General features: G+C 37.6%; 1 protein-coding gene across 5 annotated transcripts in view; it reads right to left on the reverse strand.

Moving 5' to 3' along the window:
- The window catches only part of ANK3 (ankyrin 3), a 1,320,989-nt gene that overhangs the window by 125,700 nt on the left and 1,171,320 nt on the right, over positions 1–23,969 (reverse strand). For all 5 annotated transcript variants that reach the window (XM_053692249.1, XM_053692250.1, XM_053692246.1 and 2 more), the window contains one exon: positions 733–957. In XM_053692249.1, the coding sequence (XP_053548224.1) occupies positions 733–957 (225 nt within the window). The remainder of the gene's footprint in view (positions 1–732; positions 958–23,969) is intronic.

Consider the following 23,969-nt stretch of genomic DNA (forward strand, 5'->3'; position numbering starts at 1 on the left):
GTCACATTCGAATTCGAAATAGTATTTCTAGTCTAATACTGTGTTTTCTAAATGTGACATTCGATTCGAATGTGATATTCGATTCGAATGTGACATTCGAAATAGTGTTTCTAGTCTACAATTGTGCTTTATAAATGTAATATTCGAATTTGAATGTGACATTCAAATTCGAATGGGACATTCGAAAACTGTAAATAACATTCGAAAATCGAATTTTTAAGAATATTCGTTCTTATCAACATTCTATTATGTAAATCTAATTTCTACAATAACATTCGTTCTAACATTCGAATTCGGATATAAACACATTCGCCCATCCCTATTGGCTAGTAGTTACTTCCTGCTAATGCTCGTTGACTGTTAGGTACTTCCTGTCAATACTCTTCAGTAGATAGGCACTTGCTGCTAATGTTTATTGGTTGATAGACAATTCCTGCTAATGCCCATTGAGCATAAGTATGAAATCCCTATAAGACAACAAGCATTAGTAAGAAGTGCACAAATGATGTTGGTATATTAATTTAAATCAGTATATGATTTCAGTCAAAAAATGTTAACATGTTTAACGATGCTCTTCACATGGATGATAGAACATTTATCAGTAGTGTCTCTTTAAGTAATAATTATATCCTGATGAGTTCTTTATAAAATATTGGGAATTACAAATAAATAGATAAAAAAAGAATAAAAATAAAGATATGTTGAGTAATTAATTTAATAGTTGTAACGTACCCAAGAAACTGAGCCCCTGACGGTCCCATCTCTACCAGCCGGCTGGCTAGCCCTTCTCCTTCAACCATAGGTGGAGGTGTGGCCAGTTTGTGCCTCTTGACCAGTCGGCATGTGATACGGGTAGGCGCTGTACACTTCCTTGGAGGTATAATTATCCGCATCCCATTATGTCGACTCCCTCTCATGGATCCACCACGTGCATCAACCATAAAGCTGACTAGGAAACTGCAGGAAAAAAAGTAGTTTGTTTTGTTTAAGTGATCATTTGACGAATTATAATCATTTTACAAGGATATTGAAAAAAAAAACTACATGCATTTTGCAATACAGACGGAGATCTAATGTTTATAAAATATAATAAAAATCCAGAATTAGTACTAACATCAAGGCAATATCAATACACTAAGAAAGCTTTTATGGAGACATGCATCTGTAGCGTTGGTTAAAAAATCAACAAAACAATCCATGCTAACTTACCAAAAAAATGTTACAAGGGACAATCTAAATGCAGAAATGACATGCTGTAACTTATTACAGCATGTTATATTTACTATTACTTATCTTCGCTACTTCAGTGTTTAACCCTAGCAAAGAGGTTAAACACATAGGTAAAATCTTGCAGCTGCAGAGCAGAAATCAGACTGTCATGAAGCTACCAATGGGCTCACCAAATGTTTCCTGCTCGGGAGTCGCACTGTTTGTGGCGCCTGAGGAGCAAGACTTTACTAATACATTTTAAGAGCCATTAAACACTGAGGTTGTAAGATAACATTTTAATTACATGTATTTAAAAAAACAAAACAAATTTTCCTATAATTTAAACTATAATAGTGGACTTTCCAATTCTTCTGAGTTACTGTAAAGTAATGGGCTCTGATATATTGAATCCTAAATTTCCCAAATCTAATCTCTTCTGCTAAGAACAATAAAGGACAGATAAAAGATTAGATACAAACATGGAGGCACAGATTACTTTATAGAAGTTACTTTATAGAAACTAAAACTTTAAGCTTATTTCTTCAATATTTAAACAATTTAAAGGGACACTAAACCCACATTTTTTTCTTTAAGCATCTTTCTAATTTACTCCTATTATCAATTTGTATTCATTCTCTTGCTATCTTTATTTAAAAAGCAGTTATGTAAAGCTTAAAGGGACACTCAATCAAAATTAAACTTTCATTATTCAGATAGAGCATGCCATTTTAAACAACTTTCCAATTTACTTCCATTAACTAAATGTGCACAGTCTTTTTATATTTTGAATTTTGAGTCACCAGCTCCTACTGAGCATGTGCAAGAATAAGTGTGTATGCATTTGTGAATGGCTGATGGCTGTCACATGGTACGTGTATGCATTTGTGATTGGCTGATGGCTGTCACATGGTACAGGGGGAGTGGAAAAAGACATAACTTTTAAAATTGTCAGAAAAAAATCTACTACTCATTTGAAGTTCAGATTAAGTGCTATTGCATTGTCTTGTTATCTTGCATTTGTTGATTATGCAAATCTACTGTGTTGACTGGTCATTTTTTTGTTCAGAACCTGGGTTATGCTTGCTTATTAGTTTGCTAAATGTAGTCACCAATAAGCAAGTGCTATCCAGGGTCATGAAATAAAAAAACTTGGGTTAAGTATCCCTTTAATTAAAAATACTTCTGCATATTATTCTAAGGCTACTTTCCTATGAATACATAATTTTATAAAAAATATATTTATGGTTTAATATCCTAACACCATTTGCAGTAGTTAAACACATCAGAAATGTAAAACAACATGCTCTGAAGAACTAGTGAATCATTGTTGCATAATTATTGATATAAAGTAAAGTAATTATTAAAATAAATAATTTGTTAGTTGCTACACAACTAGACTTTCAGAAGTCTTCACCATGGACAGCGCTGCGAAAAATATGTTGGCGCTTCATAAATAAAGTATAATAATAAAATAATAATTAAAGGGACATTAAACACAAAATAAATCATTGCTTGAATTATGTATTCAGAACAAAGATTAGCCTAAGAATATTTTGTATATGTATTTTTAAAAAATTGTATTAGTTGTTTAAATATTGAAAAAATAAGGGTAAATTCCATAAAGCCTTGCCCGCCGCAATTTTGTAACTTAGATAATCTTTTCTGCTGAGGCCAATTAGAAATAGTTATAATTGGCTTACTAGAGTATGCAACCAATCTCTGCATGCAATATACTTTTGTCTGCACTTCAATGTAATATTCAAAATTACATTAAAGAAAAGGAGAACAAAATAAATAATGATAGTATAGTGCAAAGTTTTACTACACGTAATTAAATAATTTATATTAATATCTTGAGGTATTTAATGTCCCTTTAAAGGGACAGTTTACTCAAAATTGTTCTCTCCTTTAATTTGTTCCTAATAATCCAATTTACTTGCTGGAGTGTAATAAATTGTTTGCAAGTATTTCCTTTACCCTAATATTATCATTTGAAATAGTTGATTTAGCCTGTAGTATCCCCACCTATTCTGAAAGTTTCTGGCCTTATGTCCAAGTTATAGATAAGCTGTGTAAACACAAGCAGCAGAAGAAATTATAATCCCAGTTGGGTATAGAAGAGATAAGGTAATAAAATGTTTATTTTCCATTGTTCTCTCTAAGTATTGGTCTTTGGTTTATGGACAGATATAAAATAAAAAAGCATGTATATGTACACAATGTGATAAATACCTACAAGCTCAACCCATTTTATTAGGTTTTGGCTTCAAACACAAACTCAGCTGTTTCATATATAAAAAAATAAACCTTAAAAAGCAAATCTCATACATTTTATACTCTGCAGTTGGTAAAAAAAAGTAATTGGATAAACATTAAGAGAAAACAATTTTACAGTATACTGTCCCTTTAACTAGCATACATAGTAAACTATTTTCTATCTGCCTACATTTTGTGCCCGTTGAATGATGAAAACAAAGATAATATGGTGGAATAAAATATCTCGTAAACTTTCAACTGGACAATCTTGTTTCATAGTTTTTTCTTACTGGTTAAAAGGAAAATCTTGAGCTTGGCAAGCATACAATGTAGCATCTGAACTTACACCTACAATACTTATAAATTACGCTAGCAGGTTTATTCTCTTACACAATGGAACAAGACCGATCTTTTTGGCAGTAGGTACTGAGAGAGAAAGCAAACAGCCAATGTCTGTCTACAGCAAACAAAGCACCCTTTGATTAAAAGCTTTCAGTTAATGAAATAAAGAAAAAAACATGCTTTCAGGAGTTATAGGATATCCTTAAATTTCCAGAGCATTGTGAAACGTGACAATTGAATATATTGACCCTTTCACTGATTGACCAAATAAAAATAGCGAGTTTTTATTGAGATAGTTAAACTAAGAATAGAAACATAATGTTATGCATTATTTTAGGTTTCAAAAACCACACTATAAAAGAGACATAAAACTTAAATTGAATTCCCTATAAAGGGCAAAAATACGAGTGGAGCGCTAACAAGTGAAAAGGGGTTTATCGTAGGTGTTTGCGTGCATCAGGTTTTCAGTCGCGTTACAAGTTGAAAGTAAATGCGATTGCTTGAGCGCAATTGAAGTTAACGTGCATAGGGTTAGCGCTACCTCAGAGCTCTGGTTAAGTGTTTCGCAAAATAAATAAAAGTGTCACAAAACACGTCAAAAAACATAATTTATGCTTACCTGATAAATTCCTTTCTCCTGTAGTGTAGTCAGTCCACGGGTCATCATTACTTCTGGGATATTAACTCCTCCCCAACAGGAAGTGCAAGAGAATCACCCAAGCAGAGCTGCTATATAGCTCCTCCCCTCTACGTCACACCCAGTCATTCAACCGAGAACCAAACGAGAAAGGAGAAACTATAGGGTGCAGTGGTGACTGGAGTATAATTTAAAAATTTAGACCTGCCATAAAAAACAGGGCGGGCCGTGGACTGACTACACTAGAGGAGAAAGGAATTTATCAGGTAAGCATAAATTATGTTTTCTCCTGTTAAGTGTAGTCAGTCCACGGGTCATCATTACTTCTGGGATACCAATACCAAAGCTAAAGTACACGGATGACGGGAGGGACAGGCAGGATCTTTATACAGAAGGAACCACTGCCTGAAGAACCTTTCTCCCAAAAACAGCCTCCAAAGAAGCAAAAGTGTCAAATTTGGAAAATTTGGAAAAAGTATGAAGAGAAGACCAAGTTGCAGCCTTGCAAATCTGTTCAACAGAGGCCTCATTCTTAAAGGCCCAAGTGGAAGCCACAGCTCTAGTAGAATGAGCTGTAATTCTTTCAGGAGGCTGCTGTCCAGCAGTCTCATAGGCTAAACGTATTATGCTACGAAGCCAAAAGGAGAGAGAGGTAGCAGAAGCTTTTTGACCTCTCCTCTGTCCAGAATAAACGACAAACAGGGAAGAAGTTTGGCGAAAATCTTTAGTTGCCTGTAAATAAAATTTCAGGGCACGGACTACATCCAGATTGTGTAGAAGTCGTTCCTTCTTTGAAGAAGGATTAGGACACAATGATGGAACAACAATCTCTTGATTGATATTCCTATTAGTGACTACCTTAGGTAAGAACCCAGGTTTAGTACGCAGAACTACCTTGTCTGAATGAAAAATCAGATAAGGAGAATCACAATGTAAGGCCGATAACTCAGAGACTCTTCGAGCCGAGGAAATAGCCATTAAAAACAGAACTTTCAAAGATAACAATTTGATATCAATGGAATGAAGGGGTTCAAACGGAACACCCTGTAAAACGTTAAGAACTAAATTTAAGCTCCATGATGGAGCAACAGTTTTAAACACAGGCTTAATCCTGGCCAAAGCCTGACAAAAAGCCTGAACGTCTGGAACTTCTGACAGACGTTTGTGCAAAAGGATGGACAGAGCTGAGATCTGTCCCTTTAAGGAACTAGCAGATAAACCCTTTTCTAAACCTTCTTGTAGAAAAGACAATATCCTAGGAATCCTAACCTTACTCCATGAGCAACTCTTGGATTCGCACCAATGTAAGTATTTACGCCATATTTTATGGTAAATCTTTCTGGTAACAGGTTTCCTAGCCTGTATTAAGGTATCAATTACTGACTCCGAAAATCCACGCTTTGATAAAATCAAGCGTTCAATTTCCAAGCAGTCAGCTTCAGAGAAATTAGATTTTGATGTTTGAAAGGACTCTGAATCAGAAGGTCCTGTCTCAGAGGCAGAGACCAAGGTGGACAGGATGACATGTCCACTAGATCTGCATACCAGGTCCTGCGTGGCCACGCAGGCACTATTAGAATCACCGATGCTCTCTCCTGTTTGATCCTGGCAATCAATCGAGGAAGCATCTGGAAGGGTGGAAACACATAAGCCATCCCGAAGGTCCAAGGTGCTGTCAAAGCATCTACCAGGACCGCTCCCGGATCCCTGGACCTGGACCCGTAACAAGGAAGCTTGGCGTTCTGGCGAGACGCCATGAGATCTATCTCTGGTTTGCCCCATCGTCGAAGTATTTGGGCAAAGACCTCCGGATGAAGTTCCCACTCCCCCGGATGAAAAGTCTGACGACTTAGGAAATCCGCCTCCCAGTTCTCCACTCCCGGAATGTGGATCGCTGACAGGTGGCAAGAGTGAGACTCTGCCCAGCGTATTATCTTTGATACTTCCATCATCGCTAGGGAGTTTCTTGTCCCTCCTTGATGGTTGATGTAAGCTACAGTCGTGATGTTGTCCGACTGAAACCTGATGAACCTCCGAGTTGTTAACTGAGGCCAAGCCAGAAGGGCATTGAGAACTGCTCTCAATTCCAGAATGTTTATTGGAAGTAGACTCTCCTCCTGAGTCCATGATCCCTGAGCCTTCAGGGAATTCCAGACAGCGCCCCAACCTAGTAGGCTAGTGTCTGTTGTTACAATTGTCCAATCTGGCCTGCTGAAGGGCATCCCCCTGGACAGATGTGGCCGAGAAATCCACCATAGAAGAGAATTTCTGGTCTCTTGATCCAGATTCAGAGTAGGGGACAAATCTGAGTAATCCCCATTCCACTGACTTAGCATGCACAATTGCAGCGGTCTGAGATGAAGGTGTGCAAAGGGTACTATGTCCATTGCCGCTACCATTAAGCCGATTACCTCCATGCATTGAGCCACTGACGGGTGTTGAATGGAATGAAGGACACGGCAAGCATTTTGAAGCTTTGTTAACCTGTCTTCTGTCAGGTAAATCTTCATTTCTACAGAATCTATAAGAATCCCCAAGAAGGGAACTGTCAGGATTTTACCATTCTGTACCTTTAACAACTAATTATCATACTGCTATTTAAGGCTCCACCTACTGTTGAACGTTGCTTGGTAATTTGTTCAGTCACCCACTGTTCCTGAACACTTCGCACCCAGCTATTCCCTCCTGTCTAAGTTGGGATTTCCTGCTTCTGATACTAGTTCTTGTTACTGAAGTCTTGTGGTTTTGCAGCTCCACAACTTTGTTCCTGTCTCTCTCGCTGCTTGCTTCCTGCTTACTCGCATGCTGGTCCGTTGGCGTGTGACGTCACTAGGTGAAACCGCAGCCGCCACACACTCTCACTGAATCTCGGCACACGCTGTGTGCATTTCTTCTCCGGTAACTCCGCTTCTGCTCCACTCTGAGGATACTATTTGGGAAGTCGGTTTGTATATAATATCATCTGGATTACCGGTCTGTATTACCAATTTACAAATAAGGATATCTTGCCTTTCATGTCATTTGCTACTGCTTGCCTCAAATAATCAAGTAATCAAGTCTACCTGCCATACTAAGCTATGAACCAGTTTATCTCATGCACTTGCTGTTACATGTACTATTCCGCTTGTGATTCACTATATTGACTTGCACAGTGACTTTTGCCGTATCTATCATTTGCCTAAATAGCACTACTCCATTTGCATTAACCTCTGATGAACTTTATGTGCTAAACTGACTTTAACCAACGAAGCTACTCTGCACAACTCTATCTAAAGTGTGTGTGTGTGCCTGTGCAAGTTATGTAAATATTTTATATGTGTGTGATGCGAGTCTACAACTCATTTGGATGTGAATAAGCTTCTCCCTAAACTTTGGATTCTGAGTTATCCTACATTACCATACTATATTACTGTTTAGCTCATATCCAACTCCTTTTGTTATACCATCTTCACTCTGTATCCTACAGTAGTGACCCTCAGATCTATGAGCATAACAGGGTTCACACAAGTTAGATCTTAGTGAACCCGAGGTAAGGTGTGAGACTGAGTGGTCCTGCATGAACAAGGGTACTAGTACATACTTAAACATTACATATTACCAAGCCTATAAAGATAACTAGTACTTTGTTTAATGGATATAACAGAGCTTTACAATAGGGTTGGCTCCCTAGCTCAAAGTATGGATCACATGATACAGGGACTAAGGGAGATACAATTGTAGAACCAAAATATCAGAAAATTCATAAATGAGCAGCTTGCCAGTAACCCTCCTGTAGCTGAAAATTCAGCTGAACCTGTAATTAGCCCTCCTGAAAAATTCTCTGGGGAGAGAGCTTTATTCAGGGATTTTAAGAACTCTTGTACACTGATGTTTACTCTGAAACCTAAATCATATCCAACAGATAGGGTCAGGGTATTAACTGTTATCTCATTCTTACGTGGTGAGGCCAGGTCTTGGGCTAATACCTATTATGAAAAGGATGATCCCATCTTAAATTCTCTCGATGCATTTTTTTCTGCCATGTCTCTGCTTTATGAGGATCATAATAAACAGAACACAGCAGAAACAGCTATTAGGTCCTTACGTCAAGGGAAGAGAGTCGTGGAAGAATACATCACAGATTTCAAACGTTGGGCACCAGACACTCAGTGGAACACTCCAGCCTTAAGGAATCAATACCGATTAGGTCTCAGTGAAGCAATAAAAGATGAACTTGCACGTGGTATCATTCCTGATGATTTAGAAGCCCTCATGACACTTAGCATTGGTATAGACCGAAGATTAAGGGAAAGAAAATCTGAAAGATCCTTCAGTGATGCTAGTTACAGAAAACTACCCACTTATCATGCTACACCTTCAACCTTGCCAGCAAGGTCCCTTGATGAACCTATGGATGTAGCAGTGATTCGTGCTCCTCTAAAACCAGAAGAAAAAGCTAGGCGCAAATTATTGAACCTTTGTTTATACTGTGCTGACAAAGATCACACTGTTAAGGATTGTCCAATACTTCTTCGCCAAAAGAAGGGTAAGACACCTCCTAGTTATCATATAATCAATATGGTACATGATTTCACTTCTCATTTGTCCCTTCCTCTCTCCCTACAGTGGCATCACCGGAAGATAGACGTACAGGCCGTAGTTGACTCTGGCGCATCTGGGAATTTTGTAGATATTTCTTTTGTTGTTAAAAATAAGATCCCACTAATAAAAAAGAGTGTTTCACTTGCTATACGTTTGGTTGATGGCTCACTATTCAGTTCAGGTCCAATAACACATCACACCATTCCTATTACTGTAGTAACTAAGTCTGGTCATATTGAGCAATTGTCTTTCGATGTACTTCCCACTTCAGTATATCCTATGATACTTGGTTTGAACTGGTTAATAAGACACAACCCCACTATTTCATGGTGTGAGGGGTCTGTGATATTTGATTCAGCATTTTGTAAACATTCATGTTTTACCAAACACTCTTTATACCATTTATCTGTCAATGCCCTACCTGAATGTTACAAAGAATTTAGTGACGTTTTTGATAAGGTTGAGGCAGACACACTACCACCACACAGGACGTATGATTGTCCTATTGATCTCATACCAAACAGTACCATACCTATAGGACATATATATCCTCTTTCTGAGCCAGAATTAGCTCATTTAAAAAATTATTTGGATGATAACTTAAAAAAAGGCTTCATTAGACCCTCCACATCCTCAGTTGGAGCTTCTATGTTTTTTGTTAAGAATAAGGATGGTAGTCTCCGTCCAATCATTGACTATAGGCAACTTAACAAATGTACAAAGAAAAATAGATACCCCCTGCCTCTCATTCCTGAACTAATTGAACGGTTACGTGGTGCTGTAATTTATACAAAATTGGATCTTAGAGGTGCCTACAATTTGATTAGGATGAGAGCAGGGGATGAGTGGTTAACAGCCTTCCGTACACGTTACGGCCTTTATGAATACACTGTAATGCCGTTTGGTTTATGCAATGCACCGGCGACGTTTCAGTGTTTCATAAATGATGTGTTTCATGATCTCTTAGATGTATGTATTGTCATCTATCTGGACGACATTCTTATATTCTCGGAATCATACGAAAAACATGTGTCACATGTAAAGCAGGTTTTACTACGATTAAGAGCTCATCGTCTTTTTGCTAAGCTGGAAAAGTGTATATTCAATACAGATACAATTTCCTTTTTAGGATACAACATATCCCCTCTAGGTATCTCCATGGAATCTAACAAGGTGGATGCTATAACCAATTGGCCTGCTCCCCGTAATAAGAAAGAAATCCAGAGATTCTTAGGGTTCGCGAACTTTTATCGCAAATTCATTAAAGGGTTTTCACATATTGTTCAACCCTTGACTTACTTAACACGTAAACATATAAAATTTGTTTGGAATCAGTCAGCAGAAGATTCTTTCATTAGTCTGAAACAGAAATTTATTACAGCTCCGATTCTACAGTTCCCAGATCCCAGTTGTCAATACACCCTGGAGGTTGATGCTTCCGAGTATGCCCTTGGGGCAATCCTTTCTCAAAGAAAGTCTCCAACAGAACCTCTTCACCCAATATCTTACTACTCCAGAGTAATGACCTCTGCAGAAATGAATTATGGTATTGGTGATAAGGAGCTACTTGCTATCAAATCCGCCCTGGAGTTCTGGAGACATCTTTTGGAAGGAACACAACACCCTATTTTGATATATACTGACCATCGGAATCTTGAATTTCTGAAATCTAACAAAACCCTGACTTCACGTCAAGTCAGGTGGAGTCTTTTCTTTTCACGATTTGATTATATCATAACTTATAGGCCCGGCTCCAAAAATCTCAAGGCAGACTCTCTTTCTCGGAAGGATCCGAAACCTTCACATATAGAAACACCTGAATCTATCATACCTCCAGACAGAATAATCTGTTTAACTACCAGTTTTAAAACCACCCTAAAACAGCATCTCTCTCAGGACTCCTCTTTGCTGCAACTTGGATTAAACAAACATCAGGACGGTTTGTACTACCATGACAATCTACTTTATATACCTGAAGCTCTTAGGGATGAGATAGTTGGTTATGCTCATGACTCACTATTAGCAGGTCATCCTGGAGTTCATAAAACATTGCATTTATTAAAGAGAGATTACTGGTGGCCCAAAATGAATGACACAGTCACTCGATATGTACAAAGTTGTCCCACATGTACCACTAAAAAACACCCACATAACCGCCCTTATGGTTACCTTCTTTCGCTTCCAATCCCAGACAGACCTTGGACAGACATCGCCATGGATTACATAGTGGACTTACCATCTTCATCAAATTTCAACACCATATTAGTGGTGGTTGATTTGTTTTCTAAAATGGCTCATTTCATCCCCCACAGGGGTCTTCCAACAGCTTCAGAAACTGCCTCTCTATTCTTAAACAACATAGTGAAACTTCATGGATTGCCTAAATCTGTCACTACGGATAGGGGGTCACAATTCACATCCAGGTTCTGGACCCAGCTATGTCGTACCCTCAACATCTGTAGAAGACTTAGCTCAGCCTATCATCCCCAGACAAATGGGCAAACGGAAAGAACTAATCAGTCACTTGAGCAATATCTCCGCTGCTATTGTACTTTAGAACAAGATAATTGGCATTCACTGTTGGCCACTGCCGAATTTGCTCATAACAACTCACTACACTCCTCAATGAAAACCACACCATTTTTCATCAACTATGGGTTTCATCCATCGTATCATCCTACCTGTACGTCCGATTCTACACTTCCAATGGTAAATGATACAATCAATTCCATTGCTAATGGTTTTGCTTCTTTAAAAACAGTATTAGAAGTGGCACAAACTACCCAGAAACATCATTATGATTTACGCAGATCTAAACCTCCAGATTATGCTGTTGGCGACAAAGTCTGGCTTAGTACAAAAAACCTACGTTTAAAGATTCCTAGTAAAAAATTAGGTGCATTGTATTTAGGTCCGTATGAGATTATTAAAGTAATCAATCCTAATGCCGTGACTCTACAATTGCCATCTACTCTGAAGATACATCCAACGTTCCATGTGTCCTTGTTAAAACCCTACTCCTTGGTCAGGGGTAACTTACAGAGTTCTTCTGTTGTTCCTCAAGTCAGTGATGATGTTGAATATGAAATCGAATCTATCTTGGACTCCAGATACCTTCATGATCAACTACAGTATTTGGTAAGATGGAAGGGTTATGCTCCTGAGGAGGATTCGTGGGAGCCATCCTCAAACTTCTCTGCCCCCCAACTCCTTTCTCTGTACCACCGGAGAAATCCTGAACGTCCTGGTCCTTGATCCGCGGAGCGGCTCCTTGAGGGGGGAGTTCTGTCAGGATTTTACCATTCTGTACCTTTAACAACTAATTATCATACTGCTATTTAAGGCTCCACCTACTGTTGAACGTTGCTTGGTAATTTGTTCAGTCACCCACTGTTCCTGAACACTTCGCACCCAGCTATTCCCTCCTGTCTAAGTTGGGATTTCCTGCTTCTGATACTAGTTCTTGTTACTGAAGTCTTGTGGTTTTGCAGCTCCACAACTTTGTTCCTGTCTCTCTCGCTGCTTGCTTCCTGCTTACTCGCATGCTGGTCCGTTGGCGTGTGACGTCACTAGGTGAAACCGCAGCCGCCACACACTCTCACTGAATCTCGGCACACGCTGTGTGCATTTCTTCTCCGGTAACTCCGCTTCTGCTCCACTCTGAGGATACTATTTGGGAAGTCGGTTTGTATATAATATCATCTGGATTACCGGTCTGTATTACCAATTTACAAATAAGGATATCTTGCCTTTCATGTCATTTGCTACTGCTTGCCTCAAATAATCAAGTAATCAAGTCTACCTGCCATACTAAGCTATGAACCAGTTTATCTCATGCACTTGCTGTTACATGTACTATTCCGCTTGTGATTCACTATATTGACTTGCACAGTGACTTTTGCCGTATCTATCATTTGCCTAAATAGCACTACTCCATTTGCATTAACCTCTGATGAACTTTATGTGCTAAACTGACTTTAACCAACGAAGCTACTCTGCACAACTCTATCTAAAGTGTGTGTGTGTGCCTGTGCAAGTTATGTAAATATTTTATATGTGTGTGATGCGAGTCTACAACTCATTTGGATGTGAATAAGCTTCTCCCTAAACTTTGGATTCTGAGTTATCCTACATTACCATACTATATTACTGTTTAGCTCATATCCAACTCCTTTTGTTATACCATCTTCACTCTGTATCCTACAGTAGTGACCCTCAGATCTATGAGCATAACAGGGTTCACACAAGTTAGATCTTAGTGAACCCGAGGTAAGGTGTGAGACTGAGTGGTCCTGCATGAACAAGGGTACTAGTACATACTTAAACATTACAGGAACTCTTGTGAGTGGAAAGAGAGAACTCTTCTCTTCGTTCACCTTCCACCCATGCGACCTTAGAAATGCCAGTACTAACTCTGTATGAGACTTGGAAGTTTGAAAGCTTGACGATTGTATCAGAATGTCGTCTAGGTACGGAGCCACCGAAATTCCTCGCGGTCTTAGTACCGCCAGAAGAGAGCCCAGAACCTTTGTGAAGATTCTTGGAGCCGTAGCCAATCCGAATGGAAGAGCTACAAACTGGTAATGCCTGTCTAGGAAGGCAAACCTTAGATACCGGGAATGATCTTTGTGAATCGGTATGTGAAGGTAAGCATCCTTTAAATCCACTGTGGTCATGTACTGACCCTTTTGGATCATGGGTAAGATTGTCCGAATAGTTTCCATTTTGAACGATGGAACTCTTAGGAATTTGTTTAGGATCTTTAAATCCAAGATTGGTCTGAAGGTTCCTTCTTTCTTGGGAACCACAAACAGATTTGAGTAAAACCCCTGTCCGTGCTCCGACCGCAGAACCAGGTGGATCACTCTCATTAGTAAAAGATCTTGTACACAGTGTAGAAACGCCTCTTTCTTTATTTGGTTTGTTGACGACCTTGAAAGATGAAATCTCCCTTTTGGGGGAGAAGTTTTGAAGTCCAGAAGATATCCCTGAGATATGATCTCTAACGCCCAGGGATCCTGGACATCTCTTGCCCAAGCCTGGGCGAAGAGAGAAAGTCTGCCCCCCACTAGATCCGTTCCCGGATCGGGGGCCCTCAATTCATGCTGTCTTAGGGGCAGCAGCAGGTTTTCTGGCCTGCTTGCCCTTGTTCCAGGACTGGTTAGGTTTCCAGCCTTGTCTGTAGCGAGCAACAGCTCCTTCCGGTTTTGGTGCAGAGGAAGTTGATGCTGCTCCTGCCTTGAAGTTACGAAAGGCACGAAAATTAGACTGTCTAGCCCTAGGTTTGGCTCTGTCTTGAGGCAGGGCATGGCCTTTACCTCCTGTAATGTCAGCGATAATTTCTTTCAAACCGGGCCCGAATAAGGTCTGCCCCTTGAAAGGTATGTTAAGTAATTTAGATTTAGAAGTAACATCAGCTGACCAGGATTTTAGCCACAGAGCTCTACGTGCTTAAATGGTGAATCCGGAATTCTTAGCCGTAAGTTTAGTTAAATGTACTACGGCATCTGAAATAAATGAATTAGCTAGCTTAAGGGTTTTAAGCTTGTTTGAAATCTCATCTATAGTTGCTGAGTCAAGAGTCTCTTCCAGAGACTCGGACCAAAATGCGGCCGCAGCCGTGACAGACGCAATACATGCAAGGGGTTGCAATATAAAACCTTGTTGAACAAACATTTTCTTAAGGTAACCCTCTAACTTTTTATCCATTGGATCTGAAAAAGCACAGCTATCCTCCACCGGGATAGTGGTACGCTTAGCCAGAGTAGAAACTGCTCCCTCCACCTTAGGGACCGTCTGCCATAAGTCCCGTGTGGTGGCGTCTATTGGAAACATTTTTCTAAATACAGGAGGGGGGGGAAAGGGTACACCGGGCCTATCCCACTCCTTAGTAATTATCTCTGTAAGTCTCTTAGGTATAGGAAATACGTCAGTACTCGCTGGTACCGCATAGTATCTATCCAGCCTACATAATTTCTCTGGGATTGCAACGGTGTTACAATCATTCAGAGCCGCTAATACCTCCCCTAGCAGTACACGGAGGTTTTCTAGTTTAAACTTAAAATTTGAAATGTCTGAATCCACTCTATTTGGATCAGATTCGTCACCTGCAGATTGAAGCTCTCCGTCCTCATGTTCTGCAAATTGTGACGCAGTATCTGACATGGCCCTATTATTATCAGCGCACTCTGTTCTCACCCCAGAGTGATCTCGCTTACCTCTAAGTTCTGGTAATTTAGACAAAACTTCAGTCATAACATTAGCCATGTCCTGTAGGGTGATTTGTAATGGCCGCCCTGAAGTACTCGGCGTTACAATATCACGCACCTCCCGAGCGGGAGATGCAAGTACTGACACGTGAGGCAAGTTAGTCGGCATAACTTCCCCCTCGTTGTTTGGTGAATGATGTTCAACTTGTACAGATTGACTTTTATTTAAAGTAGCATCAATGCAATTAGTACATAAATTTCTATTGGGCTCCACCTTGGCTTTTGCACATATAGCACAGAGATATTCCTCTGAGTCAGACATGTTTAACAAACTAGCAATTAGACTAGCAAGCTTGGAAATACTTTTCAACTCAATTCACAAGTAATATGCAAAACGTACTGTGCCTTTAAGAAGCACTGAAAAAAACGATGACAGTTGAATAACAATGAACCGGATAAGTTTTAAAAACCAAATTTTTCCCGGTAAAGGCATAAATTTAGCAAAGGATTGCCCCCATTAGTAATGGATAACTAACCCTTAATAGCAGAAAAAAATGTACAAAATATAAACGTTTTTTATCACAGTCAAAGCACAATCTCACAGGTCTGCTGTGAGTGATTACCTCCCTCAAAATAAGTTTTGAAGACCCTTGAGCTCTGTAGAGACGATCCGGATCATGCAGGGAGAGAAAACAGACTTGTGACTGAATTTCTGATGCGTAGCAAAAGCGCCAAAATAGGCCCCTCCCCCTCACACACAACTGTGAGGGAAGTTCAGTGAAACTGTATTAAATTTAAAATAAACGACAGCCAAGTGGAAAAACAGTGCCCAAAACAATTTTTCACCAAGTACCTCAGATAATTAAACGATTTAACATACCAGCAAACGTTTAAAATCTAATAATATGAAATGTTATTAAAAAGCCTGCTGCTAGTCGTTCCTACTGCAAGATAGGCTAAAAGTTATATGCATACAGTATTGTCCCAGTGAAGTGCCATTCCCCAGAATACTGAAGTGTAAACATATATATACATAACAGCCTGATACCAGTTGCTACTACTGCATTTAAGGCTGAACTTACATTATATCGGTATTGGCAGTATTTTCTTAGTCAATTCCATTCCTCAGAAAATAATATACTGCAACATACCTCTTTGCAGGTGAACCTGCCCGCTGTCCCCTGATCTGAAGTTTACCTCACTCCTCAGAATGGCCGAGAACAGCAAAATGAATCTTAGCTACGCCGACTAAGATCATACAAAAACTCAGGTAGATTCTTCTTCAAATTCTACCTGAGAAGGAACAACACACTCCGGTGCTGTTTAAAATAACAAACTTTTGATTGAAGATATAAAAACTAAGTATAATCACCACAGTCCTCTCACACATCCTATCTATTAGTTGGGTGCAAGAGAATGACTGGGTGTGACGTAGAGGGGAGGAGCTATATAGCAGCTCTGCTTGGGTGATCCTCTTGCACTTCCTGTTGGGGAGGAGTTAATATCCCAGAAGTAATGATGACCCGTGGACTGACTACACTTAACAGGAGAAACACATTACAAAAGTACAGTTACACTCATACTAACACCATCTAATAAAAAATATTTTAAAACATTGCACAAAAAAAGTTATAAGGGCTCAAAGATATGAGGTCTCAGGTATAAGGGGGGAAAAAAGGCAGACAAAAGGCTTTAACATAGGGATATATATATATATATATACATATATATATATATATATATATATACACACACACATACGTTTAAAGATGGATATGTATGTATATGTGTATATGTGAATTTCCCCCAGAAATGAACTTTACCAAGCAGTAATTTAACCTACTCCCAGCTGATGAGTGGCAATAACCACGAAACAGCTGTCCTGGGATTGGTCTAAATCACTGTACTAACCCTAGCTAAGCATAAAAGCTGTGTAATGCAGCAGTGCTATGGCATAAAGGGAAGTCCGTCTTAAAAAGCAGGCTAAAAGTAAAAAGGTGAGTCATTGTGAACTTCATTTGCATATCTTACCCAGATTCCTTTGCTGCATTGGAAACAGTGTAGTCAGAGAGTTTCTAGGTTTAAAGCAAGTCTTCTGATTTGTTTAGATTTGTAAATGGTTTACACAATGAGTTATTTTCTCTATATTTTATATATATATATATATATATATATATTTTATTTTTATTTTTTCTTTCCAAAATACCATCACATATATATATAGAAATATGTATTTATGAATAAAAAGAACATATCCTACTATGTGACGAACATTGGAATGTAAAATATTCATATTTTCATGTCGGGTTAGCTCACTTAAGAATATGCAATCGTGTTTGCACGCAAGCAGTTTTTATTTCCATTTTTCTTTTTTGCTTCATTGACTTCTATGGGGGAATAGGTTATTGCTCGAGCGAAAACAGTTTACTTTCAACTTGTAATACGAGCGCTACCCAACGTATGCAAAAAGCTTACTTCTAGCGAGGTTATCGCTCGAGTGGGAGCATTAAATAATGCTCCACTGGTAATATGGCCCAAAATGTTTAAAGAGAGATTCTAAAGTCACAATTAAACGTTCATGGTTCCAAAAAAGCATACAGTTTTATGCGACTTTCCAATTTAGGTCCATTATGAAATGTTTACATAATCTTTTTATATGCACACTTTTGGAGGCACCAGCTACTACTGAGCATGTGCAAAATCTCATTGTATACGCATATGTGGCTGATGGCTGTCACATGATACGGTGGCCGGCAAAAGGAAGAAAATGTATAAATTTGTAAAAAAAAAAAACATTCTACTGCTCATTTAAAATTTAGAGTAAGCGGCGAGCGCTATTGGATTATTTTTTTATGCACTTGATAATTATGAAATTCTACTACAGTATATTTAATGGTCCAATTTTTTCTTTCACGATTCAGATATGGCATACAATTTTAAACAACTAAGGTATTTCTATCATCAAATGTTCTTTGTTCTTTTGGTATCTTTTGTTGAAAAGCATAGACATAAGGGTAAGGAGTATACACGTCTGGAACACTATATGACAGCAGTTCTGCAAGAAAGCTGTTATCCATATGCAAGAGCACTATATGGCAGCTCTATTTCCTGCCACGTAGTGCCCCTGGCACCTACCTAGGGATCTTTTTATCATAGAATACAATGGGAACAAAGAAAATTTGATAATAGAAGTAAAATTGGAAACTTTTTTACAATTGTTTGCTCTGTCAATCACAAAAGAAAATGTCTGGGTCTCATATCCCTTTAATTGTGGAATCTAAACTGTGCTGAACAGAGCCATCTTCCTCTGCAGATAGCACCAAGACCATGCTATTTTCTATTGCTCTGCTTGTGCACTTTAAATCCCTTGTGACAGTTGACACACTTGGTACATCACTATTTTTAAAGGAACCGCAAAAAAAATAAAAATAAATGCTCCTGAGCAGAATATACTCAATGATTGGCAGCTTCCTGTATACGCGGCTCCTAATTGGCTCACAGGCCTATTAAATTACAAAGTAAACTAATAAATAATATTTTTACAAATTTAAAATGTTTAACTATGGCAGAAAATAATTGAAAGTTTACATAGTATGTACTCTATGAGACTAAATAATAAATCTTAAGCATTATAAAAACTGATAAAAGGTCAACAAAGTACAAATCTGGCATCATTTTTTTAATTTTTTTTTATTTCAAAAGAGCTTTATTTATTTAACTGAGCATACACGTCATAAATTGAATGTACATAACTTACATCAAGAATGTTACAATATAAGATATCTTCAAAGTAATCCATTAATAAGAGCACATTCTTTAGTTCAGTATATGTCTTGCTTGATCCCAATTTTTAACAATATACACCTCTCTTGGGTCTTTAACAAAATCACGTATGAACGGTATTGGGCATATATAGAAATAAAGGGGAGACTGGGGGCAAAAGAAGCAAAGAATTATAATGTTCTAAACAATATAAGATAGATATATTGAAAAGTCTCTGACTGGACCGTGCACCCACAGAACATATTGGGGGATATTTATCAAGCCATCAACCGCAAATACGCTGGAATTCCGCAGCGTAATTGTGGCGAGCTTGATTCGTCCTAGTTATCAAAGACTACAAACCAGCAAAAGTTGCAATCTGTGACGTAACATACAATCCGCCGGCTCAATACGACACAGATCGATGCTTACGTCATTACAGATGTTCCAAATACACATTCAGCACTATTTGACACTTTTTCAAAGTTATCAAATAGTTAACAGGTACGCTCGCGGCTATTCCGGCCCAGCGTACCTGGTTTTTAATCCGTCACCCTGGAGGCCGCAGATGCCATAAGAATCAATGGGAGTCTGAAAGCAGTAAAAGCTTATGTTCGATGCTGCCAGATATCCCATTGATTTCTATGGTTGAAAACCAGTAAAATTTATACCTAACACCCTAACATAAGTTCCATAAGTGGAGCCAGGGAGATATGAAAAGTACAGTAGCTTGTAAGGCACAGTGGTGTTAAACGGTTATCACTAACTCAAGCTGATTTATAAAGCTATGTATAAGAGGCACTGATGAATCAGAGTCAATAAACGAGTTATGCCAATGGCCTCATTTAATATCTAATGGTGTTAGGTCGGGCTGCCTCCTATCCTCACATTAAGACTGGGAGATATTATTATTATTATTATTATTATTATTATTATTATCGGTTATTTGTAGAGCGCCAACAGATTCCGCAGTGCTAATATGTTATAATACATTCGTGTCCACCAGCCAACATAATAAACAAAATTTCTAACTGTTTGAAAGCATTAAAAATATAACGGCAAGGAAAAATTAAGAACAAACCGTATTAAAAGCTTGCATGATAAACCAACTTATAGCAACTTTACCCGGTGATATATACAACTGTCTATAGAAAATAAAAGTTATCTAGTGGGGGGCATCTGCAGGCTACCCAACCCCTCTCTTCCAGGTAAAATCCGGCATAAATTTTAATGTTTCCCCCTACAGTTTTGTTATTTTTAAAACATATGGAACAATTGAAAAAATTAATTCACAATATTTACAACATAATGTTCTAGATGCTCTATAGAAGATATTTCCATCACAACATACAGCTCTTTTTGACACGGTTTACAAATAAAGATACTTTGGAGGAGATACATTAAGGTATATATTATATACAGGTACTATAGCTTAACCCCTTTACGCCGTTAGGACGCAGCGCTGGGGTTTAACGCTGTTAAGACGGCATGGAACGTCCAACCATATACTGTGTCCTGCAGCTTCCCCCTTTGATGTAGGCAAGGATTGAACTGGGCAGGGCGTGCTTAGCAGCATAGCCAGCGCCCAATAATTTCATCCCGGTCTTGAAATCACGTGATCACACAGACAATTGCGTGATTTCATTTTTACCAATAGTATTTAAATCAGAACTTTGTTCCAATGTGAACACTATAGTACCGCCATGAAGGGGTTAAACCAGTGATGGAAAACTTTCTAAACATGAGGGTCTCAGTTTAATATTTTGAAAGTTCATGAAACTCAATATTTTTTTTTTCTTTTGTGGCTTAGAGTGAACAATTAAAAAACAACAACTCCCATTTACTTCTATTATCAAATCTGCTTAATTCTCTTGGTATCCTTTGTTGAAGGAGCAGAAATGCGCTATCGGCAGCTAGCTAAGCACATAAGGTGAGCCAATGGCAAAAGCCATATATGCACAGCCACCAATCAGGAGCTAGGTCTCAGTAGAACATTTTGTTGAAAAAGCATATCTAAATAGGCTCAATAGCTGCTGATTGGTGGCTGCTCACTGCAATTTCTTCAACAAAGGATACCTAAAGAATGAAGCAAATTAGATAATTGAAGTAAATTGGAAAGCTGTTTAAAACTGCTCTAACTGAATCATAAAGGTTTAGTTTCAACTTTGCTTGTCTATTATCTATTTACATGTCAGAATTTCCCAAACCACAGAGGAGAAAATGTGGCACAGCAACCACCAGTTGGCAATCCCTGGCTAAAAACAATCCTGTCTATGACTGTGAAGCAAGTTAAAGGTCCATTGAAGACAAAATTAAATGTAATGATTCAGACAAAGCAGGCTATTTAAAAAATAAAAAAAATCTTTCCAATATACTCTCATTTTAAAAACGTGAAAATTATTTTTATATGAACTCTGAGGCCCCAGCTCATACTGAGCATATGCTAAAGTGCACAGTACATACATATACACATTTTGTGATTGGCTGATGACTGTCACATGAATTAGGGATGGGCGAATGTGTAAATTTTCGAATTTCGAATGTAGAACGAATGTTATTACCGAAATTCAAATTATAAATCCGAAGGTTGATAAGAACGAATATTCTTAAAAATTCTATAATCGAATGTTATTTACAGATTTCGAATGTCACTTTCGAATTCTAATGTTTATAATTATATCGAATGTCCACATTCGAAATTTCGAATTTAACATTCTATTTAACAAATACTATTCAGAAGTTCAATAGTTCATGTGGTAGGGCGGGAATCTAGTAAATTGATACATAATAGATACAAATATATAATTTCGAATGTTTCTATATAGAATATTGCATAATTCGAATATTACATTTAAAGAAAAAGCATTAGAAATACTATTACAATCTAAATTCGAATTTTTCGAAAAGAATATTTTCGAATGTAATCATAAAATTCGAAACCGAACATTCGAAAATCGAATGTTAGAATGTTATGTATACATTCAAAATTCGATTCGAACGAACGAATGTGTTAAAATTCTTGCCGTTTTTCGAATGTTGCGAAACATTCGCCCATCCCTACACATGATACAGGAGGAGGGAAAATGGATTATAGCTTTGAAATATGCCAGAACATATTTTATTGCTTATTTCAAATTTGAAGTAAGTGCTATTGCATTGTCTTTATATTGTGTATTTAGGTATTTCCAATCTTACTGTATTTAGAGGTCCTTTAAAATATTTCTATTAACTCAATAATTCAAACTCTGTTTTTTTTGCCATGACTATCCTTGCTATACATAGTTCACAATCAATTTACAGATAGTGCAAAATATCTGATCTGAATATCCTTGAATGATGTCAGTTATAAAATATTAATTCACTGGATATGTATGTTAGTTATTAAACTACAATCATCATTTTCTGTAAATATTATTAATGGTAGTCAAATACTGTACATGTAAAATGGATAATCTCTTCTTTTTTTTTTTTAAAGAAGGTTTCCAGTACTGCGAATAAGGACTTACTGACAATATGTACAATATTGATGGACAATATCAAACATATTTATAAGACAGCCCATTAGTAATTCCAGGTAAGGCAGTTCAAAAAGTGCATAGCCAGAAAGGCACTCTCTCTTAAAGGGACATGAAACCACAACATTTTGCATGATTTAGATGAGCATATGATTTTAAATAGCTTTCCAATTTATTTATATTATCTAATTTGCTTCATTCTCTTGGTATCCTTATTTGAAAAGGTTACCTAGGTAGACTCAGGAGTGAGCTGCTGATTTGATGCTGTATAAAAATGCCTCTTTTCATTGGTTTATCAGATATGTGTAGCTAGCTCCCAATAGTGTATTACAGCTCATTCAACATAAGGTACCAAGAAAATGAAGCAAGTTTGACAGAAAAAAATTGGAAATTTGTTTTCATGTCCCATTAAAATGCCATGTAATTCTCCATAAAATGTTGAATTATGCATAGTGAAACAACGCATATATATATATATATATATATATATATATATATATATATATATATATATTCCTAAGGAAACAGCACTCAAGACGATTTGCAAGAGGTATTGCAAAATCACAGTTTTATATGTTGTTAAATCATTTATGTTGTATGTAGATCTCTTGTAATTAAGTAATTTGATTATGATCATATATAAAAATGTTCCTTTAAATGGATATAAAAGTGAAAAATGAAGATGCTTGCATATAACTAATTAGTCTCATCAGTCCTCAATTTTATAAAAACAGATTTTAGTTCTACTAAAATGTTCATTTTTAATTGCTAGAATTAACCTGGAGGGTGCAATTTTAATTATATTTAATTATATGTAGCATGTATAACAAGTCTTAAAGGACCACTCAATGCAGTAAAATTGCATAATTAACAAAAGACAAGGCAATAATACCTACCCTGAATTTCAAATAAGCTGTAGATTTTTTTCTGACAAATTTATTCTATCTCACACTTTCCTGGCCCCTTGTATCATGTGACAGACATCAGCCAATCACAGGCTAGTATACGTATACCCTGTGAGCTTGTGCACATGCTCAATAGGATCTTGTTCCCCAGAAAGTGGGAATATAAAAAGACTATGCAAAATGTGATAATGGAAATAAATTGGAAAGTGTCTTTAAACTGCATGCTCTTTTTGAATCATAAAAGTTTATTTTGACTGGAGTGTCCCTTTAAGGAAAACATTAAGACGACAATATACTCAGGCAAGTAGCCAAAAGGAGTTTATAATATTGTAAGCACTGGGAAACACTGGGAGGTAGATTTCTGCTGTTGACGGTTGTTCACAGTTTTTATGTAGACTTTATTGGAGTATCCAAATTTTCAGTATAGGTGTCAGTTTTAACAAGAAAAATATGCTATTTCCATTGACAAAATAAAAGGTAAATTAATTATTTTGAGTTAATTTATAGAAAATGTCCCTTTAGAGTCCGCTCCAGAGCAGTAATGCACAACTGG

Source organism: Bombina bombina, chromosome 9, assembly GCF_027579735.1.
Source record: "Bombina bombina isolate aBomBom1 chromosome 9, aBomBom1.pri, whole genome shotgun sequence".
Classification (NCBI taxonomy): domain Eukaryota; kingdom Metazoa; phylum Chordata; class Amphibia; order Anura; family Bombinatoridae; genus Bombina; species Bombina bombina.